General features: G+C 39.9%; 1 protein-coding gene across 7 annotated transcripts in view; it reads right to left on the bottom strand.

The window, feature by feature from the left end:
* LOC106586470 (nck-associated protein 1) overlaps positions 1-24040 on the bottom strand; it is a 63383-nt gene that overhangs the window by 31679 nt on the left and 7664 nt on the right. For 2 of the 7 annotated variants that reach the window (XM_014173819.2, XM_014173818.2), the window contains exons 2-14: positions 18174-18191; positions 16920-17030; positions 11151-11243; positions 9493-9549; positions 7516-7658; positions 7139-7229; positions 6712-6849; positions 6437-6485; positions 5866-6022; positions 5647-5703; positions 5442-5538; positions 4182-4288; positions 3701-3833 (exon numbers count right to left, since the gene is read on the bottom strand). In XM_014173819.2, the coding sequence (XP_014029294.1) occupies positions 3701-3833; positions 4182-4288; positions 5442-5538; positions 5647-5703; positions 5866-6022; positions 6437-6485; positions 6712-6849; positions 7139-7229; positions 7516-7658; positions 9493-9549; positions 11151-11243; positions 16920-17030; positions 18174-18191 (1251 nt within the window). The remainder of the gene's footprint in view (positions 1-3700; positions 3834-4181; positions 4289-5441; positions 5539-5646; positions 5704-5865; positions 6023-6436; positions 6486-6711; positions 6850-7138; positions 7230-7515; positions 7659-9492; positions 9550-11150; positions 11244-16919; positions 17031-18173; positions 18192-24040) is intronic. The other 5 variants (XM_014173820.2, XM_045707899.1, XM_014173821.2 and 2 more) reach the window with 3 other exon arrangements.

The following is a 24040-nucleotide window of genomic DNA, read 5'->3' as shown; positions in this document are numbered from 1 at the left end:
TGGCTAGCGGGAAAGTTGCTGACTTTTTCATGGCTAAACCAACTAGGCTGGTAATTGAACAATTGTATTTGTATTTACAGGTGGCATACAAGTTTGTTATTAAGGCACATGAAAGTTCACGTTCCAGAAGGCATTCCTGCCAAAAAAAAACGCATTTAGATAAAAAAAATGTTTATGTTCAAATGGCTCCTGTGAAGTAGCGACACACGACATACACCTAGTTTCCTGAAACGAGTCACATTTGTGGAGATCTGAGAGGGATTGATTGATGGGTGGTGACATGGTGAGAACTCCACCGTACCCTCTGAAAGGCTTGGTGAAATTTTGGCAATATTGCTTACACCTGTCCAATCCTCTCAGATCTCCACAAGTGTCTAGGGGTAGGAGCTAGGGGTTGCTTCTGGACAGGACCCCACAATCCTCCAGGTGTGTGGTGGACCTACAGGATAGATTTGCACAGGTGTAAGCTGGACACACCCACAGCACCCTATCAGGCTGATCAGACAGCTCTGGGTAGCTGAAGACCTGCTGTAAACAGTGGAAGGATATATTTACATGTCTACTATTCACATCCTTGCTTCATTCCAGCTAGTTAGATGTGCAACCATTGACTAACTATAGCTAGGGGAATATCTCAAGTCTAGCAATATATACTGTTGTTTTGGCTGTATGGCATCATTTAATAAGATAACCAATGGTTAATTAGGTAGCTAGGATATATCAGTTTGCTAACCATTTACAGTAACAGCAGTTCATTAATAAGTCAATACACATTAAATCGTATGCAGAAATTGAGAAATCTTACTTAATCTTGGCACTGTGGCACGGTATGGGCAGCTATTAATCGCTGAATTAATAAATAATATATTCATAGAATGGAGTTAGAAGGGTGAACTCCTACTTTGAAAGGACAGGAAATGTTGGCTTTGCACTTAACCAATGACAGGCATTCAACATTTAACCCCACCCACATGTGAAAATCAAAATATGAAGTTGTTTGGTTTTATATGCGAAAACAAACAACACATTTTTTGTTTTTTCAATTTCTCTATAAAAAAAAATACATATGCCGTTTTCACCCTCCCGATCATTGACAAACACCAAAATGTTCTGTCAATTCTCCCCGTTAATGACAGTGTCCATTTTTATTTGATTAATCTTGTTAAAGTTACTCTTTCTGTTATAAGAATTCGATTTTGAAATCCATATATTATTTTGTATATGTGTGCCCATGAAAACTGTGTTCACACCTCAACATTGGGAGATTTGAAATGTTACGAGGTTACAGTGCACTTCCAAGATCTCCATACAAAAAAAGAGTCCGACAGCAATATCCAGGAATTTTACAGGATCAAGTTCAATGTGTAATTCATTGTTGTTAAATGCTTAGTAAACGATATAACAACAAACAGCAGTATCATGAATGTAAAGAAAAAAAGGTAATGTTTTATGTCACACGATTTTTGCCAAATCAGTGAAGACTCCAAGCATGAGAAAGGGTTTAAACATTTTTTGATTCAACTTATAAATTATATTGAATATATCTATGCTCCCCCTTTATATCTTAATGTATTCAGGTGAAAAAAAGAGGCTAATTATTATTAATGACTTTGTAACAGCTCCAAACAGTTGTCCACTACAAGAAATGCTCACTGGTACCCTAGTTTATAGAAAGACACATATAAAAGAGTACTCCATCATCAGTCATACACTTAAGCAACAAGGCCCGAGAGGTTGTGGTATATGGCCAAAATACCATGGCTAAGGGCTGTTCTTAACCATGACGCAACGCGGAGTGCCTGGATACAGCTCTTAGCCATGGTATATTGGCCATACAGTGGGGGAAAAAAGTATTTGATCCCCTGCTGATTTTGTACATTTGCCCACTTACAAAGAAATGATCAGTCTATAATTTTAATGTTATGTTTATATGAACAGTGAGAGACAGAATAACAACAAAGAAATCCAGAAAAACGCATGTCAAAAATGTTATAAATTGATTTGCATTTTAATGAGGGAAATAAGTATTTGACCCCTCTGCAAAACATGACTTAGTACTTGGTGGCAAAACCCTTGTTGGCAATCACAGAGGTCAGACTTTTCTTGTAGTTGGCCACCAAGTTTGCACACATCTCAGGAGGGATTTTGTCCTACTCCTCTTTGCAGATCTTCTCCAAGTCATTAAGGTTTCGAGGCTGACGTTTGGCAACTCGAACCTTCAGCTCCCTCCACAGATTTTCTTTGGGATTAAGGTCTGGAGACTGACTAGGCCACTCCAGAACCTTAATGTGCTTCTTCTTGAGCCACTCCTTTGTTGCCTTGGCCGTGTGTTTTGGGTCATTGTCATGCTGGAATACCCATCCACGACCCATTTTCAATGCCCTGGCTGAGGGAAGGAGGTTCTCACCCAAGATTTGACAGCACATGGCCCCGTCAAATGATGCGGTGAAGTCCCCTTAGCAGAAAAACACCCCCAAAGCATAATGAGTTGATGCCAAAGAGCTCCATTTTAGTCTCATCTGACCACAACATTTTCACCAGTTGTCCTCTGAATCATTCAGATGTTCATTGGCAAACTTCAGACGGGCATGTATATGTATTCTTGAGCAGGGGGACCTTGCGGGCGCTGCAGGATTTCAGTCCTTCACGGCGTAGTGTGTTACCAATTGTTTTCTTGGTGACTATGGTCCCAGCTGCCTTGAGATCATTGACAAGATCCTCCCGTGTAGTTCTGGGCTGATTCCTCACCGTTCTCATGATCATTGCAAATCCACAAGGTGAGATCTTGCATGGAGCCCCAGGCCGAGGGATATTGACAGTTCTTTTGTGTTTCTTCCATTTGCGAATAATCGCACCAAATGTTGTCACCTTCTCACCAAGCTGCTTGGCGATGGTCTTGTAGCCCATTCCAGCCTTGTGTAGGTCTACAATCTTGTCCCTGACATCCTTGGAGAACTCTTTGGTCTTGGCCATGGTGGAGAGTTTGGAATCTGATTGATTGATTGCTTCTGTGGACAGGTGTCTTTTATACAGGTAACAAGCTGCGGTTAGGAGCACACCCTTTAAGAGTGTGCTCCTAATCTCAGCTTGTTACCTGTATAAAAGACATCTGGGAGCCAGAAATCTTTCTGATTGAGAGGGGGTCAAATACTTATTTCCCTCATTAAAATGCAAATCAATTTCTCACATTTTTGACATGCGTTTTTCTCAATATTTTTTTGTTATTCTGTCTCTCACTGTTCAAATAAACCTACCATTAAAATTATAGACTGATAATTTCTTTGTCAGTGGGCAAACGTACAAAATCAGCAGGGGATCAAATACTTCCCCCCCCCCACTGTATATCACAAACCCCCGAGGTGCCTTATTGATATTATAAACTGTTAACCTATGTAATTAGAGCAGTAAAAATAACTGTTTTTGTCATACCCGTGCTATACGGTCTGATATACCATGGCTGTCAGCGAGTCAGCATTCAGGGCTCGAACCACCCAGTTTATAATATATAATAAATACTAGGATATTATGAAACAAAGGGAGAACATTGACAATTAGTACATCCGAAATTGCACCCTATTCCCTACATAGGTAAACTATTTTTGACCAGAGCTCTAGAAACCATGGTCAAAAGTATTGCAATATAGGGAATAGGGTGCCATTTGGAACGCAAGCTAATGTTCGCTCCAGAGAGCAGTCTCACCTGTACTAGCTCGTTGAGCACCACGGCGTCAAAGCCAGACAGGTACTGGACGTAGTATCTCTGCATGACAGGACCATACTTCCTCACGTGGGCCCTCAGTTCCTCCATGTAAAAGATCAGCTCTGCAATGTGCCTGAGGACATAAAATAGCAAGAGTTATCTAAGAGAATAGACCTACACTTCATTAGTATGCTCAATACTCCTTCACACCATGGCATTCCTTAAAGGGTCATTTTACTCAAAAATGTTTTTTACTTTCTCTGCTTTTGATATTGTCCCACAAAACTGTGCATGTCAACATTCAAGTTAAGACACATCACTTTCAGTCTCCTAATGACCAAAATCAAGCAAGAGCAAAATGTGTCATGAAGAAACATTTTGACACAGTCTTTTCAAGGAGGTAAACACAGCGCCACTACATTTCCTGAGGGGTAAAGGGAAATCCCATAGTTACAAGTTGAGTCAGTAGGATGCATCTTACTTGTCAATAAAGTCATCTGTGCTCTTCTTCTGGATGTTGTCTGCATGTCGTAGCAGCCAAATGATCTCATCCCGAGCGAATGACAGAGCCATGAACACGAACAGGGCCTATGAAGAGGACAGGAGTCAAGTTATATAGTTACTTTCACCCATCAATTAGTCACATCTTTCAGGATTTGAATCCTAATCCTCTGATCACTTTACAGTTAGTCCAACTAGCATAATCATGTTAACAAAACTAGAGTGCAGATAGTGCTAGTCCAACTCAACAAAAAAAAGACTAGAAAATAAATAAATATTTTATATTGTCACATACACCGGATAGGTGTAGTGAAATGTGTTGTTTTACAGGGTCAGCCATAGTAGTACGATGCCCCTCGAGCAAATAAGGATTAAGGGCACATTGACCGATTTTTTACCTTGTTGGCTCGGGTATTCAAACCAACAACCTTTCGGTTACTGGCCCAACGTGCTAACCACTAGGCTACATGCTGCCCTAGAGAGCAGCAGTGCACTAGTGTTATTATGATGTAACATTGTTAAGACAAGTAGACAAGTGTGGTGTATGTCATGAGCTACAATTTTTCTTCTAGCTTTCAAATAGTCACATTCTTCTCTTCTCCTCTTCCCTGCAACTCTTACTTGGATAATGTTCATTTTGCATTGATTAGATAGTACCTGGGAGATGTGGTGTCTGATACTTGTGAGGTGTGTTTACGACAGTTTGCGGTGGAACACGTGAAAATGTTATCTATTTTCAGAGTTGTTTGGCGCGCTACTCAATAGGTGGACCTGTTGGAGACCCCTGGTCTAATGTAACATTATCATGTTAACACAACTAGAGAGCAGTAGTGCAGTGTTGTTAGTGTAACACACAGGATATAAACTCAGGTCTCCCACTGGAGCAACCAACGTCTTAGACCGTTAGACCAAAAGGAAATTCCTTCTTACTCCGAGGGCAGACACTGGATTTGAAGTTCGCAGGCGGGGCTATGAGCAACCATGCCCGACTCATATCCGCTACATTAGTCTGATGTAACATTATCATGTTAACACAACTAGAGAGCAGTCGTGCAGCAGGGTAGGTGAAGAGCCGTCATTAAGTGGCAACACTCCTAGCAGGAGTCACACATACAAATCTTCCCACTTGAGACTGGGGTTCAGCCGTACCCAAATCTTCCCACCTGCCGTACCCCCATCTGATTTCCATACTGTCTAAATAAAAGTGTCAAAATACCAAAATAGAGCACTAGTGCAGTACCTTAGGCCCCAGTAACCCTGGCTGGTCAGATAGGACTGTGGCCAGCTCCTTCAGGGCAGATCTCAGGAACTTGCGTCTTTCTCTGTGCATCAAACCTCTGTAACAAAACAAAAACAATCGGCAACAATTTCATAATGAGAGGATACTGTGACAGATACCATTTCAATCCTCTTGGTGCAATAAGATGCATTTATGAGGCACTTACGCATGTGACAGAGCTTGTTCTTTGCACTCTTTGATGTCATTCACACGCTTGTTGTAGCTAAGAAATGAAAAGGGAGAATAGTTAACATACTTACTTACACACACACTTAACAGATATCTGGGAATATGCTCAAACTGTACCCATTGAGCATGCTTTTCAGTCCAGGATTAGGCTTAATCTGGCTTCAGGAAACCAGCCCAGAAAGTTAGTGTCCCTCACCCGCGGATGTTGATGAACAGGTCTTCAGCAGACTTATGGATGTGGAACACTTCGTCTCTGAAGAGACAGAGGCAGGTGCTGCTCTGAAGAGCCAGCTTCCACAGGCTCAGAGCTGCCTGATCACTGTTCAGGACCCCGTGACATAAGATGAAGCCAACTGACAATGAAAAGTTAGAGACAGACAGAAAGTTAGAGGCACAGAAATACGATTTTGAACAGTATTTGTGGGGAATGAGAATATTTCGACTGATTTATCATTTTTTAAGTGTTGTATGACATCACATTTCATGCATGTTTTTAATAATGAGCCTGTACCTGAACAATGAATTACAATTAAAAAACGATCACGCTCCCCCTTCCCTCCAATGGTATAAACCTATTAAATCAATTAGATCAGACTCCACTCTATGCACACATTCAGGCTGCATCACATCCGGCCGTGATTAGGAGTCCCATAGGGCGGCGCACAATTGGCCCAGCTTCGTCCGGGTTTGACCGTCATTGTAAATAAGAATTTGTTCTTAACTGACTTGCCTAGTTAAATAAAGGTTAAATAAAAACAAACACTTACAAACTATCCACTTCTCCATGGCGTCCAGGGACAAGTATTCACAGGGCATCTAGAACAAATCAGAATCATAGGTAAATGCACATGCCTGTGAGCAGAAAATGGTGTGATTTGAGAGATTTATATTGATGGTCCTGTGTGACTCAAGTATGGTACTAGCAACACCATAGTCATGGGTTCAACTCCTGCAGGGATCACATTACTGTACACACCCACTGTACTGTACACGTCCCTTTGGATCAAAACTAAGTGCAATACGTTATATATTGGGTTCTCACTGTGTCTGACTGGGCTGGGTTGAGCATGGTGCTGGGGGCACTGATGAGACTGAGTAGCTGTGCGTTCCTCCACTGGTCAGCAGACAGGTTTCTCCTGGGGTACACCATCTGGAGGGAGAGCAGTGCGTCTGACAACGACTACAGGGGAGGGAGGAGAGAGAGAGAGAGAGAGAGAGAGAGAGAGAGAGAGAGATTGGTTTATGACAGTTAATAATAACTTTCATGAACAAGCATTTATCAACTATTTATACATTTATAAAACTGTATAAGCAATATATGCATACATAATCATTGCTTAAGCATCAAAGTTATTGTAAAGTGTAACCGAAAGCTATATTATAAATTGTAACCAAAATATGTATTTACATTGTCAGTGCTCAGGAAAGGAACATAACATGTTGAGTAACAGGTGACACTTTAAATTCACCTTCCCATGGGGAACAAACTCCTCCATCATCTTTTTCAGCGGGTTCTCGTAGTCAACAATCATCTGTCCCAGCCTCGGGTACTCTCGATCACTAGATAAAAAAATAAATACAAATAAAGATGTTGTTGACATTAGTAGTTCTCAGGTGTATCTAAGCTAGGTCTGTAACTACCATACAATGTTTTAAGAATGCATTTTTCATATATTACTGTGTGATTTTAATATAAGGCCACTGTCAATTGGTATAACAGTACGTTAACATTGTGTTAAAGTATGATCTTAATATTATTTTACAGGGATGGTGCAAATGGAGATTGAACATTTCAGAGATGAGCCAGAGAAAGGACATAGACAGGAAGAGCCACCACCCTACATACCTTGATCCATGTGTCATTTCATGGGCGTAGTTGTAGAGGCCAATGATAGCTTTCCTCTCTTCAATCCGAGACAATAGCATCATTAGGTTAGTGTAGGTCACTACTAAGTCAAGGTAGTTCTTGGTCAGGTCAAAGTTTACAGTCTGTAAAAAGAGATATGGGAACAAAACTAGAATCTACATCCAAACTATTAAAATCTGAACCTAAAAACATTTAATCTACATTGCCTTCAAAAAGTATTCACACCCCTTGACTTTTTCCACATTTTGTTGTGTTACACCTGAATTTAAAATTGATTAAATGTAGATATTTTTGTCACTGGCCTACACACAATAGCCCATAATGTCAAAGTGGAATTATGTTTTTAGAAATGTTTGAGTCAATAAGTATTCAGCCTCTTTGTTATGGCAAGCCTAAAGTTCAGGAGTAAAAATGTGCTTAAAAAAAGTAACATAATAAGTTGCATGGAGTCTGTGTGCAATTACAGTGCTTAACATGACTACCTCATCTCTGTACCCTAGACATTCAATTATCTGTAAAGTCCCTCAGTCAAGCAGTGAATTTCAAACACAGATTCAACCAGAAAGACCAGGTAGGTTTTCCAATGTCTCGCAAAGAAGGGCTCCTATTGGTTGATGGGTAAGAATAAAAAAAGCAGATATTGAATATCCCTTAGAGCATGGTGAAGGTATTAATTACACTTTGGATGGTGTATCAATACACCCAGTCACTATAAAGATACAGGCATCCTTCCTAACTCAGTTGCCAGAGAGGAAGGAAACCGCTCAGGGATTTCACCACGAGGCCAATGGTGGCTTTAAAACAGTTACAGAGTTTAATGGCTGTGATAGGAAAAAAACTGAGAATGGATCAACAACATTATAGTTACTCCACAATACTAAGCTAATTGACAGAGTGAAAAAAAAGATGAATGTACAGAATACAGATATCCAAAACATGCATCCTGTTTGCAACAAGGCACTAACGTATTACTGAAAAAATGTAGCAAAGCAGTTCACTTTTTGTCCAGAACACAAACTGTTATGTTTGGGGCAAATCCAAAATAACACATTACTGAATTCCCCTCTACATATTTTCAAGCATTGTGGAGGCTGCATGATGTTATGGGTATGCTTGTAATCGTTAAGGACTGGGGAGTTTTTCAGGATAAAAAAGTAACGGAATGGAGCTAAGCACAGGCAAAATCCTAGAGAAAAACCTGGTTCAGTCTGCTTTCCATCAGACACTGGGAGATTAATTCACCTTTCAGCAGGACAATAACCTAAAACACAAGGCCAAATCTACACTGGAGTTGCTTATCAAGAAAACAGTGAATGTTCCTGAGTGGACGAGTTACAGTTTTGACTTAAATCTACTTGAAAATCTATATCAAGACCTGAAAATAGTTGTCTAGCAATGATCAGCAATCAATTTGACAGAGCTTGAAGAATTTTGAAAAGAATAATGGGCAAATGTTGCACAATCCAAGTGTGGAAAGCTCTTAGAGACTTATACAGAAAGACAAAGATGTAATCACGGCCAAAGGTGCTTCTACAAAGTATTGACTTAGGGGTGTGAATACTTAAATGAGATATTTCTGTATTTCATTTTGAATACATTTGCTAAACTTTCTAAAAACATGTTTTCCCTTTGTCATTATGGGGCATTGTGTGTAGATTGGTGAGAATTATACTCAATTTTGAATCCAGGCTGTGACACAAGAAAATGTGGAATAGGTCAAGGGGTATGAATACTTTCTGAAGGCAAGAGTTCAGGTGGGCCTCCGCTTAAGCAAACAAAGGAACGGAGGGGTGCTCAACAACACCAAAAAATGAGAATGGCTTACCAAGAAAAACTTCCAAAAGGACTAATTCTACTTTCTGAAGGCAGTGTATGAAATATAATCTTTGAGAAAGCATTTGAGAAAGCATCCTGTAATGACATGCTATGTACAGATCAATGTGCCTTGTAACTTACAATATCAAAGAAGACTTGGCAAGCATCGATAGTGTTCAGTAGCTCACAGACATGGTCCTGGAAGGAGAGAAAGATATTAGACGGATGTACATTTCACAGTATATTAACTTGATGATAAGTTACTATTATTTGTGATGGATTATCATTATACATGTACAGTCAGGGTTGAGGAGTAATGTAATCTGTAACGTTACCAGCTAAAATATTGTAATCAGACTACAGATACTTTTGAAAAACTAGATGATTACTTCCGAGGATTACTTTTAAATTCAGAAAAGATGTTTACTCAATGACACTCAAATCAGCATTGAAAAAAGGCAAGTTTGTTCCACCTGAGTGAGTCTGACCATAAGTCAGAGACCACTATGATGACACACCAAATGGGTAGTTGGATCGCGGGAAAAGAGCACGAATGGGCTTTTGTAGGCTACAGTCCAACACGTCTTCCAATGGTGCGACTGCTGTCGCCATCCAAAGATTATCCAACTTGAATAAACGCTTGGAGGTAAGGATGACAGCAGTGGTGTAGTCTATGGCGATACGGATATCACTTATTACTGATATCTACATAGCGCATTGATGTGAATCACACTGCTGCTCTCTCATTTAGCTTTTTGCGCCTTACGAATTGTGGTTGTTGTGGATGGCTGTTCACAAATCTAATTTTAATAATAATGGTTGAATTCAACAAGTTCAAGCTGCCCATCAATCATTGTTTTTGAAACCAGTGGACAGCCAGTGAAAAATGCATCCATGCAACAGCTGCATAGTGCGGATCCCAGCCTATGGAATAAAAGTGGGGCTTTTATTGCTCAATCTAATTCATGCCGCTAACAAACAAAAACATCCATAGGTCTAATGGACACATGCTCAAACTCACACACTTTTGATAGACTTAAAAGGGGCAATCTGTAGTTGCTACATCCATTTTTGGACGTATAAATATATATCTATATAGCCATTGATTCTTGAAGAATATGACTTATAAATGCCTCATGAGCTTAGTTCAACTGTCACACTACATGAGAACCCAAAATGTAAACAAACACTATATAGTCTCATAACATGGTTAAAACAATGTTGATATCATGGATGGTCAGTCCTTGCATCCATAGGTATGTCTATTAATCTGAGAGTGGTTTATTTCTCCAGGCCCATCCCTCAGCTTTTCACCAAAACAGAGGCGGGGCGACCGTTTTGTTATAGTTTCCTCTGTGGATTTGCCCTTTAAACGGCTGGATATTATCAAGATATCAAAGTGTCACCAACAAAAAGGTCAACAATAGGCCTTTAGCAAATGCAGCATATGGCATACATTTTTCACATGTAAATAGCACTTTCAGTAGTGCTCAAAGCATGCCATACCATGGGCACAGAATTTATTTTTCAACTCGAATCAATGAGCCCAATCAGTCCTCCATGACAACAAATCATAAACAACAGAGTAGGGCTGGCTAATAAGTCCTTACTTTTCTGGTTATGCTCAGGTAAAACAATTTGGCTAATCTATACTTCCATATTTCCAGGTCCTATTCTTGAAGATCAAGGGGTATAACATTTATTGGAAAGACTGGAATTCTGATAGACTTTGGTTTTTAATGTGAAGATATAAGATTCTCTTTTTTTCACTACATTGAATGATGCTTAGTTGCACATACCTTAAATTCCATCACATCTACGAATGTGAAGTAGTACAACGCTAAATTCTTAAGGATTTCAGACTTCTCTTTTTGTAGTTGTGCAAGCTGTTGCTGTAGAAGTAAAGAAAAAACATGGTTGTAAACTGAAACATTTTGTTTTATATTCAAGCTAAACTTTACAGGACACACAAAACTTCATGGTATGGATAATGAATGATGAGCACAGTAAAATAGGCTGATGGAATCTGGTAGTAGGGTGGTAACATGTTATACTTCATCATGAATTTGTTCCCATTGCCATCTGTGCTTGGTAGTGCATGTTTTCTCTGGATAGTGTAAGTGGTCTCAATCTGGTAACATCCCTAGATGTTGAGAAATACTACCAAGGATATCACACAACGGGTCAGGGTGACATTTTGACAACTCAAAAACGTAGAGCTCTAAGCAAAAACAACTTTATTATTCCAAAATACTCATGTTGCTTTCGATAACATCTCTGCATTTTAGCTCTGTCACAATGGGGCTTTTATTTAGCCAATGATAGCCTCTCACAAACCAAATGTAAAGTAATGTTGGCTGGATTGTTATCTTTGGTGTGCATCCCAATTGGCACCCTATTCCTATTCCCTATGTAGAGCGCTTCTTTCGACCATGGCCAATAGGGCTCTGGTTACAAGTACTGCACTACATTGAGAATAGGGTGCCATTTGTTAGCCCTGGTCTCTTTCCCTACAACATAAATGTTACTTATTCTATTTTTCAAACAAAAGCCTAACAAAATGTTACCTAACAGTTAACTGTTATCTAGCAGTATATAAAAACTTGAATGATCTTGAGGTGTGAAAGATGATAAAAACATGAATCATTAGCAATATTACTTAAACAAGAATCTACTACATAGAAAATAAGAGAACATGCAAAACATAGAAAAAAAGACAGAGGCTGCGGATCTGACTTTACTGGACCCTTCTTCCCGACAGCTAAAGGTCCTAAGCTTCTGCGCATGTGCGGGATTCTCTACTTTACACCCAGTCTCTGCTCTACTCGCAGACAACCTCCTTTCACATTTCTACTGTCAATTATGAATGATAATTCATTCAAGTTTTACCGGTGAAACATCCACACAGCAGCTGAATACCAATCATTTGATCTCAGTTTCATGGAGTTATGCATTTAGATCTTCTTGAGGTATAGCGTTGTTTAGAAGCAGAACAGTGTTGTGTTGAATTACAGTGCATTCGGAAAGTATTCATACACCTTGACTTTATTTCACAATTTGTTAAGTTACAGCTTCATTCGAAAAAGTATTAAATTACTTTTCTCCCTCATCAACCTACACACAATACCCCATAATGACAAAGCGAAAACAGGTTAAGAAATGTTTGCAAATTTATTACAAATAAAAAACAGAAATACCTTATTTACATAAGTATTCAGACACTTTGCTATGTGACTCGAAATTGAGCTCAGGTGTATCCTGTTTCCATCCTTGAGATGTTTCTACAACTTGATTGGAGTCCACCTGTGGTAAATTCAATTGATTGGACATGATTTGGAAAGGCACACACCTGACTATATACAGTCCTGGCCAAAATTTTGAGAATGACACAAATATTGATTTTCACAAAGTCTGCTGCCTCAGTTTGTATGATGGCAATTTTCATATACTCCAGAATGTTATGAAGAGTGACCAGATGAATTGCAAAGTCCCTTTTTGCCATGCAATTGAACTGAATCCCCCCAAAACATTTCCACTGCATTTCAGCCCTGCCACAAAAGTATCAGCTGACATTATGTCAGTGAATCTCTCGTTAACACAGGTGTGAGTGTTGACGAGGACAAGGCTGGAGATCACTCTGTCATGCTGATTGAGTTTGAATAACAGACTGGAAGCTTCAAAAGGAGGGTGGTGCTTGGAATCATTGTTCTTCCTCTGTCAACCACGGTTACCTGCAAGGAAACACGTGCCGTCATCATTGCTTTGCACAAAAAGGGCTACAGGCAAGGATATTGCTGCCAGTAAGATTGCACCTAAATCAACCATTTATCAGATCATCAAGAACTTCAAGGAGAGCGGTTCAATTGTTGTGAAGAAGGCTTCAGGGCACCCAAGAAAGTCCAGCAAGCGCCAGGACCGTCTCCTTAAGTTGATTCAGCTGTGGGATCGGGGCACCACCAGTACAGCGCTTGCTCAGGAATGGCAGCAGGCAGGTGTCAGTGCATCTACACGCACAGTGAGGCGAAGACTTTTGGAGGATGGATGGGTGTCAAGAAGGGCAGCAAAGAAGCCAAAACATCAGGGACAGACTGATATTCTGCAAAAGGTACAGGGATTGGACTGCTGAGGACTGGGGTAAAGTCATTTTCTCTGATGAATCCCCTTTCCGATTGTTTGGGGCATCCGGAAAAAAGCTTGTCCGGGGAAGACAAGGTGAGCGCTACCATCAGTCCTGTGTCATGCCAACAGTAAAGCATCCTGAGACCATTCATGTGTGGGGTTGCTTCTCAGCCAAGGGAGTGGGCTCACTCACAATTTTGCCTAAGAACACAGCCATGAATAAAGAATGGTACCAACACATACTCCGAGAACAACTTCTCCCAACCATCAAGGAACAGTTTGGTGATGAACAATGCCTTTTCCAGCATGATGGAGCACCTTGCCATAAGGCAAAAGTGATAACTAATTGGCTCGGGGAACAAAACATCGATATTTTGGGTCCATGGCCAGGAAACTCCCCAGACCTTAATCCCATCGAGAACTTGTGGTCAATCCTCAAGAGGTGGGTGGACAAACAAAACCCCCAAAATTCTGACAAACTCCAAGCATTGATTATGCAAGAATGGGCTGCCATCAGTCAGGATGTGGCCCAGAAGTTAATTGACAGCATGCCAGGGCGGAGTACAGAGGTCTTGAAAAAGAAGGGTCAACACTGCAAATATTGACTCTTTGCATCAACTTCATGTAATTGTCAATAAAAGCCTTTGACATTTACGAAATGCTTGTAATTATACTTCAGTATTCCATAGTAACATCTGACAAAAATATCTAAAGACACTGAAGCAGAAAACTTAGTGGAAATTAATATTTGTGTTATTCTCAAAACCTTTGGCCACGACTGTAAGGTCCCACAGTTGACAGAGCATGTCAATGCAAAAACTAAGCCACAAGGTCGAAGGAATTGTCCGTAGAGCACCGAGACAGGCTTGTGTCGAGGCACAGATCTGGGGAAGGGTACCAAAATATTTCCACACAGTGGCCTCCATCATTCTTAAATGGAAGAAGTTTGGAACCAACAAAACTCTCCTAGAGCTGGCCGCCCAGCCAAACTGAGCCATCGGGGAGAAGGGCCTTGGTCAGGGAGGTGACCAAGAACCGGATGGTCACTCTGACAGAGCTCCAGAGTTCTTCTGTGGAAGGACAACCATCTCTGTAGACGGAAGCCACTCCTCAGTAAAAGGCACATGACAGCCCACTTTGGCAGCATTTCAAACTAATAAAAAGACACACCCTCGTCCACTTAGCCTCGCCTTATGCCCTTGAGGGACTCCCCGTCACTATCTTGGACGTCGGTCCAAACGATTAGCCAAACAAGGGAAGTTTGCAACGTAAGCCCCTCAGCCTTCGTTTTTGATCTAGTTTGCGAATGTACAATTATGTTCACTTCAGGGCATGAAACGCCCCATAATTCAATTTGCGATGATTGTATATACGCAAAGAAAAGTCAGCCGAAATGTTAAACTTCAACGTCAATATGGATAAGTCAACATACAAGTGTAAGTAAAAACGAATGTAAAAAGGTTAGAAATTGTGCCACTAATGCACATGATGGCACAAACACGTCTCATAAACGTAATGATGTTTTTATTTGGTTATCTTTTGGAAATTGTAGCAATAAAACATTTTCCTTCTTCAGATGCTCCAGCTAGGCAGGCTAACGTTAGTTAGCTAATTAATTTGATAGCTATCATACAGTAGGCGTATATTAGTAATTATATAGTTAATATAAGTAGACATGCAATCATAATTGACTGTAGCGCATATAAAGCACCCACAAGCTACCGGTGTCTGAATACACAATCATCGCGGGATGAACGAGCGACGAATTTGTATACTCGTCAGACGTCCCAGATACATCATCAGAAGTGTCCACTTAATTTGAGGACTGAGGGGATTGGGTGTGTCTTTTATGTGTTTGGAATGCAGCCTTGGAGTTTGCCAAAAGGCACCTAAAGGACTCTCAGACCATGAGAAACAAGATTCTCTGGTCTGATGAAACCAAGATAGATTTTTTTGGCCTGAATGTCAACTGTCAAGTCTGGAGGAAACCAGGCACAATCCCTATGGTGAAGCATGGTGGTGGCAGCATCATGCCTTGGGGATGTTTTTCAGCGGCAGGGACTGGGAGACTAGTCAGGATCGAGGGAAAGATAAACGGAGCAAAGACCAGAGAGATCCTTGATGAAAACCTGCACCAGAGCGCTCAGGACCTCAGACTGGGGTGGATGTTCACCTTCCAACAAGACAACGACCCTAACCACACAACCAAGACAACGCAGGAGTGACTTCGGGACAAGTCTCTGAATATCCTTGAGTGGCCCAGCCAGAGCCGAGACTTGAACTTGATCGAACATCTCTGGAGAGACCTGAAAATAGCTGTGCAGCAACACTCCTCATCCCCATGTGTAGATTGAGGAGGGAAAAAACTATTTAATCAATTTTAGAATAAGGCTGTAACGTAACAAAATGTGGAAAAAGTTAAAGGGTCTGAATACTTTCCAAATGCAGTGAGCAACTTTTATAGCAGATGGTGTTAACACACTGTAGCATTGCCTACCTGTGTTTAGTTTCAATCAAAACACATATTTTGCTTAGTTGCGCACCCTGTTGAGTTTTGGCCACATGAGAGAAAAATGCAACCATTTGCTCAATCATCCTAAAATCTCATAAGAAATTACCGTGGTGTTTTTGTCTTACAGTAATGTTATACTATTATAGTCGGTTTTGTTATGTAGAATACTATCATTGTGTTCTTGCAGACATTGATTAAACTTTGATCTAACTATATTAAACAAGCACCATTCGCCAGACTAGCCTGTTCTCTAGGAGTAGAGCAGAGAAGGAGAGGATCCTGCACATGCGCAGAAGCTTCGGGACATTTAGCTGTTGAGAAATAAAGTCCAGAAAAGTCAGAGCTGCAGCCACTCCGTAGAAAAAAAAGGAACTATGAGGAGCTTCAACTTACCAAAAGAATATTCCAGAAAAAAGCCAAGAAGTTTAGCATGCAAAAGAAAAACACAGACCAAGTAAAACATAAAACACTGCAGCAAAAAGTACAACAACATAGCAAAACACATCACAGCTACACCAAAGAAGCAATTTAACATTTCTAACAAAATACAAAGCCAGCCAACGGTGATAGTTGCGCATTGGGGAGAAAAATGACTTGAAAAGACAAACATGGTGAGAATATATTAGTTGTACTGAAAAAGTTTAGCTATAAAGAGAATTAGCATACATAACATAACATTTATGGAAATGTACATGTGGGTGGTACACCAATAATGAAAAGATAGGGCGATGAATCTCAGATAGAATTTAATTTACAATTCCTATTTGATCAACAAAAAAAATGCTTTAATTAAAGTATGACAAAACACAACATTTATTGCACAGACCTAGTAGTTCAATAGAGAAAGGACTGCATATAGTATAGATACCAAGGCTTAAAATGAGCTTAAATAGAATGTAATATATATATGTAATATATATGCAAAAGACAGACTTACATTGTTGTTGCGTGTTTCAACTGCTGGGAATTTTCTGACAATGAACTTGACAGCGGACTCCAGGTTCTTGTCTATTAGATAGGATGGTTTGGCTTTGGGGTCACCACAAGCCTATAATGAAGAGGGCCAAAAACACAGACAAATGCTAAAGATGCATCAACAATAATACTAACAACATATCAACAACAAAACATTGGCAGATAAGAAGTGATAGGATGATAAGGCAAATTAAGAAAGTGGTATTTCAATCACGACTTGAAAATACATTGAGAGAGACTGTGTGAGAGAGAGCAAGCAAGAGAGCGAGCGAGACACAGAGATACAGAGACATTAAGAGAGAGAGAATACATTTCCACTGACAGAGTGGTGTATGGGAGGTTGGAGAGCAGTTAGTGAGAAAGCAGTGCATAGGCATACTCCTACTGGGAGAGAAGATAGTTGAACTGTGTGTTACATTTTAGATGTTAGAAGCAACAAAAAGTTTGCAGATGTATGTTTGAGGTAGGGTGGTGTATGGTATATGACACTGGGCATGCACGTCAGCCTGACAAAACAGGAATAGCAATGTTTTAGTATTCAGTCTATAACACGTAAGAGTTGAGGTTCGCAATACACTCAAATGAACACAGTACAGCCGACAGACATGTAAAGAAATAATATGAGCTTGATAGAAGTATGAGAACAGTTATAAATGTTCAAATCCCCATAAGATCAAGACTGGATTTAAGATTAGTGATATGATGCCATGGATCCATGCAGGGAACACTTTCATTTTGCAGAGGAGAGCAGAGCTGTGTTGAATTGCAAAATGAAGTGTCTGAATTCAACTAGGCCCTACGTCTTCCCATTGCCTGATCTTCAATCCCTAAAGATACATTATTTTTGTTTTTGTGGTGCAAATGTCCTGGAACTGTGAAACTGTTAAATATGATGCTCACAAACCAAAATAATGTATTCTGATCTAATTGTTAGGCTATAGCTGCTCACCGCTTTCCATAACAAGCTAAATAGTCTGCAACTGTTAGATATCATGTAAGAAATAAACAGGAAAAAATTCACACTAGCAAATATGATATCTATTTTGACCAAGTGAAATAATCAGAGATTCAATTGCAATTTGGGATGGGCCTGTTTGTTGAATTGTGAACGTTGTTAGTACTGAAAAGCATACAAGTAATTCTGGGACATGATACTGGTAGGAAAGCAAGGAAGGGTAGAGGGAGAGGGAGAGATTTAGGGAAGAGCTGAGCAAACCTTCCAAACTTGTCCTTGCTGAGGGAAGCATTGTGATAGAAAGAGAGAAAACCACACAGGTAAACACAGGTAAAGTCAGGTAAACACAGGTAAAGTCAGGTAAACACAGGTAGAGTCAGGTTTAAAACATAGAACCATGCATCTACATGAAAAAGGCTTTAGGTTTTACTTCCAGGATAGTTTGTTGAGGAATAGTTTGGTTTTATACACTGTGCACAATAATGAATGTGCTGCTTGTAAAAGCATTGTTCAACAACTAGCTCAGCCTATGGTGGAGACACTCCTAGAGTAGTAACACTGTAGACTGTAGAGTATCAAGGCTTTAAGTTTAAGAAAGGATATACAGTGAGCTCCAAAAATATTGCGACAGTGACAATTTCATTTTGATTTGGCTCGGAGGTTAAATTGCAGACAGTCAGCTTTAATTTTAGGGTATTTATACTGAACAAAAATACAAACGCAACATGTAAAGTGTTTCATGAGCTGGAATAAAAAGATCCCAGAAATGTTCCATATGCACAGAAAGCTTATTTCTCTCAAATGTTGTGTACAAATTTGTTAACGTCCCTATTAGTGAGCATTTCTCCTCCTCCATCCACCTGACAGGTGTGGCATATCAAGAAGCTGATTAAACAGCATGATCATTACACAGGTACGCCTTGTACTGGGGAGAAAAAAGGCCACTCTATAATGCCACAGATGTCTCAAGTTTTGAGGGAGTGTGCAATTGGCATGCTGACTGCAGGAATGTCCACCAGAGCTGTTGCCAGATAATATAATGTTAATCTCTCTACCATATGCCGCCTCCAACATTGTTTTAGAGAATTTGGCAGTGCGTCCAACCGGCCTCATAACCGCAGACCACGTGTAACCACACCAGCCCAGAACCTCAAAATCTAGCTTCTTCACCTGCGGGATTGTCAGAGACCAGCCACCCGGACAGCTGATGAAACTGAGGAGCATTTCTGTCTGTAATAAAGCCCTATTGTGGGGAAAAACTCATTCTAATTGACTGGGCCTGGCTCCCCAGTGGGTGGGCCTGGCTCCCAAGTGGGTGTGCTTATGCCCTCCCTGCCCAGTCATGTGAAATCTGTAAATTAGGGCCTAATGAATTTATTTCAATTGACTGATTTCGTTATATGAACTATAACTCAGTCAAATTGTTGAAAATGTTGCATGTTGCGTTTATATTTTTGTTCAGTATAAATCCATATCGGGTGAAGCGCTTAGAAATTACAGCACTTTTTCTACATAGGCCCCTCATTTTAGGGGACCAAAAGTATTGGGACAAATTCACTAATACAATGGATTCGGAAAGTATTCAGACCCCTCGACTTTTTCCACATTTTATTACGTTACAGCCTTATTCTAAAATGGATTTAATAATTTTTTCCCTCATCAATCTACACACAATACCCCATAATGACAAAGCAAAAATGTCTGGACACATAAGTATCCAGACCCTTTACTCAGTACTTTGTTGAAGCACCTTTGGCAGCGATATCAGAGAAAGAGTCCTTTAGGTGTCTCTTGGCAAACTTCAAGTGGGCTGTCATGCCTTTTACTGAGGAGTGGCTTCTGTCTGACAACCCTACCATAATGTCCTGATTGGTGGAGTGCTGCAGAGATGATTGTCCTTCTGGAATATTCTCCCATCTCCACAGAGGAACTCTGGAGCTCTGTCAGAGTGACCATCGGGTTCTTGGTCACCTCCCTGACCAAGGCACTTCTCCGCCGATTGCCCAGTTTGGCCGGGCAGCTAGCTCTAGGAGAATCTTGGTGGTTCCAAAATTCTTCCATTTAAGAATGATGGAGGCCACTGTGTTCTTGGGGACCTTCAATGCTGCTTAATTTTTTTGTTACCCTTCCCCAGATCTGTGTCTCGACACAATCCTGTCTCGGAGATCTACGGACAATTCCTTTGACCTCATGGCATGGTTTTTGCTCTGACATGCACTGTCAACTGTGCGACCTTATATAGACAGGTGTGTGCCTTTCCAAATCATGTCCAATCAATTTAATTAACCACAGGTGGACTCCAATCAAGTTGTAGAAACATTTTAAGTATGATCAATGGAAACAGGATGCACTTGAGCTCAATTTTGAGGGTCTGAATACTTATGTAAATAAGATATTTCTGTTTATTTTTTATAAATGTGCTAACATTTCTAAAAACCTATTTTCACTTTGTCATTATGGAGTATTGTGTCTAGATTGATGTGATTTATTTAATTTTATTCATTTCAGAATAAGGCTGTAACGTAACAAAATGTGGAAAAAGGGAAGGGGTCTGAATCCTTTTCGAATGCACTGTATGTGTATTAAAGTAGTCAAAAGTTTAGTATTTAGTCCCATAATCCTAGCACGCGATGATTACATCAAGCTTGTGGCGCTACAACCTTGTTGGATGTATTTGCTGCTTGTTTTGGTTATGTTTCAGATTATTTTATGCCCAATAGAAATGAATGGTAAATAATGTATTGTGTCATTTAGGAGTCACTTTTATTGTAAATAAGAACAGAATATGTTTCTAAACACTTCTACATTAATGTGGATGCTACCATGATTACAGATAGTCCTGAATGAATCGTGAATAATGATTAGTGAGAAAGTTACAGACACACAAAAACAACAAAAAATGTGTCAATGTCGCAATACTTTTGGAGCTCACTGTAAGGTAGTCTTTGATTAGTACAAGTAGGAACAGAAACATGCAAGTAATCCCAAGGAACCTACAATCCAATGAACCATCTACCAATGAACTTAAAAATAATATGGGCTAATACATTTCATGCACACAACCCGTAAAGTATAAGGCAACAGATTTGATCATTTGACTCACTGTACTGTTAATTTCCCAGATACATTGCAATATACAAAAAATATAAAAAGTAAAATGACAAAATTCACTCTGTTGTAAATACTGTATTTCTCTTAAAAATGTGCAAAATCAAAAGGAGTAAACAGAAAATATATTTCTCTACTTCATCCAACACAACCATGGTCTGAGACCCTAGTTAAGGTAAGTTGGTCTAATTTAATTTAATTTAATTGAATGAGCAGCACTTTGGTATTTGGTATTTATTAGGATCCCCATTAGCCGCTGCAAAAGGAGCAGCTACTCTTCCTGGAGTCCACATAAAACATGATATAATACATAGTACACTGTTAGTCAAGGACATAAATACATACATTTAAAACATCACACAATATCTAGGTCTAATACATAATACAGTGCACATTACAATATATATATATAAAATGGCTGTGTCTCTTCACAGTCCCCTTTGTGCAGTAAGGTGTTCTTTTATCTGTTTTTTAAATCTGGTTTTATTGCTAGCTTGAGTTACCTGGGGTGGCAGAGAGTTCCATGTAGTCATGGCGATATTCATTTTTTCACTCTTTATGTGATGCATAATGCAGAGAACACCGGAAGAAGAATTATAATTGAATTACCATAGTGAATTATTGTAATGTTTGTTTATGTGTCAATTAATCCCATAAGGGATGGGCTGCCAATTGGCGATTTGACACAGAAATATGTGGTTCCCAGCCTATGTTCTGGACCTGGGGACCTTGACTGTGAAGAGACCTGTGAAGAGACCTCTGGTTGCATGTATTGTGTTGTACTGATGTGTTCAAACTGTGTGCCAACTGCTTGAACAGACAATTTGGTAAATTCAACATATCAATACCTCGCACAAAGACCAAAAGTGATGCAGTCAATCTCTCCTCAACTTTGAGCCAGTAGAGACTGACATGCATGTTACTGACACTTGTCCTCCGTGTACATGTAAGTGTGATACGTCCTGCTTTGTTCTGGACCAACTACAATTGACCTATGTCTCTCTTTGCCGCACATAACCACACAGCTGGGCAGTAGTCCAGGTGTGACAAAGGTAGGGCCTGTAGGACCCGTCTGGTCAACTGAGATGTCAAGAAGGCAGAGCAATGCCCTATCATGGTGTCATGACTGTCCACAAGAATCCAAATAGGTCAGGTCAGGTTTGCAATGAATAACTTCAATCAGACCTCCTCTCCATCTCTCCTTTAATAAGCATCCATGTTGTTGTCATTCTGTTAGGGACCTGTTTTCAGCGTATTAAGTCTCCAGTCATATGATACTGAGTTATGATTAATAAGTTGACTGTTTATAGATGTAGTAGGTAAAGACCTTTTAGAGTTTAATTCGGGAAATGGTAACTGTTTAAAGAACTGCTCTCGTGGTGCCCCAGATCCTAATGAGTTAATTGTTACATGATTAATTGAAAATCGGGTAACAATTAAACACAGTTAGATAAATAACAGTCTTCAGATTAATGTTAAAGTCAATTCATGACAATCGACAGACCTCTTCCCATTTTAGTAACCATTGAGTCTATATGTTTTGACCATGATAGCTTGCTATCTAGGGTAACACCCAGCAGTTTAGTCTCGTCAACTTGCTTAATCGCCACATTATTCAATAATAGATAAAAAAAATCTAGTTACCCACTCTAAGACTGACTGGAGATCTATGCTAAGGGTGTAGTTATTTATTTTACTGCTGCAGCCGACGTGTATACTGTTGAGCTGTCAGCATATGTAGACACACAGGCGTTATTCAAGGTCATTGGAAGGTCAGGTAGCCTAGTGGTTAGAGCGTTGGACAAGTAACCGTAAGGTTGCAAGCTCGAATCCCCGAGCTGACAAGGTGAAAATCTGTCATTCTGCCCCTGAACAAGGCAGTTAACCCACTGTTCCTAGGTCATCTTTGAAAATAAGAATTCTTTCTTAACTGACTTGCCTAGTTAAATAAAGATTACTTTTTTTTTGTTGAAAAAACGGAAACCAAAAATGGCCCTACCCGGCTGCCCAGCGCTACACCACACTCAACTGAATGTGCATGAGAAGTTTCCATTAACGAAAACCCTCTGTGTTCTATTAGATAGGTAACTCTCAATCCATAATAAGGCAGAGGATGCAAATCTACGTTTTTTTCAGCAATAGGCTATGATGAATGACATCTAAAGCTGCACTGAAGTCTAACAGAACAGCTCCAAATCTTCTTACTACCAATTTCTTTCAGCCAAGCATCAGTCATTTGTGTCAATGCCGAGCATGTTGAGTGCCCTTCCCTATAAGCATGCTGAAAGTCTGTTGTTAATTTTCTGTAAAATAACGTTGCATTTGATCAAACACCATTTTTTCAAAAAGTTTGCTAAGCACTTGAAACAGGCTGATTGGTTGGCTGTTTGAACCATTAAAGGGTGCTATGCTATTCTTGGGTAGCAGAATTACCTTTACCCCCCTGACACACCGCCTTCTAGGCTTAAATTGAACATGTGGCAAACAGGAGTCACAAGGTATTCCACTACCAACTTCAGCAATTCATCATCCAGGTTGTCAGTACAGTGAGGGAAAAAAGTATTTGATCCCCTGCTGATTTTGCCCACTGACAAAGAAATGATCTGTCTATAATTTTAATGGTAGGTTTATTTGAACAGTGAGAGACAGATTAACAATAAAAAAATCCAGAAAAAAACGCATGTGAAAAATGTTATAAAATTATTTGGATTTTAATGAGGGAAATAAGTATTTGACCCCCTCTCAATCAGAAAGATTTCTGGCTCCCAGATGTCTTTTATACAGGTAACGAGCTGAGATTAGGAGCACACTCTTAAAGGGAGTGCTCCTAATCTCAGTTTGTTACCTGTATAAAAGACACCTGTCCACAGAAGCAATCAATCAATCAGATTCCAAACTCTTCACCATGGCCAAGACCAAAGAGCTCTCCAAGGATGTCAGGGACAAGATTGTAGACCTACACAAGGCTGGAATGGGCTACAAGACCATCGCCAAGCAGCTTGGTGAGAATGTGACAACAT

Source organism: Salmo salar, chromosome ssa25 (assembly GCF_905237065.1).
Source record: "Salmo salar chromosome ssa25, Ssal_v3.1, whole genome shotgun sequence".
NCBI lineage: Eukaryota > Metazoa > Chordata > Actinopteri > Salmoniformes > Salmonidae > Salmo > Salmo salar.
This window is presented reverse-complemented; position numbering and strand designations above follow the sequence as displayed.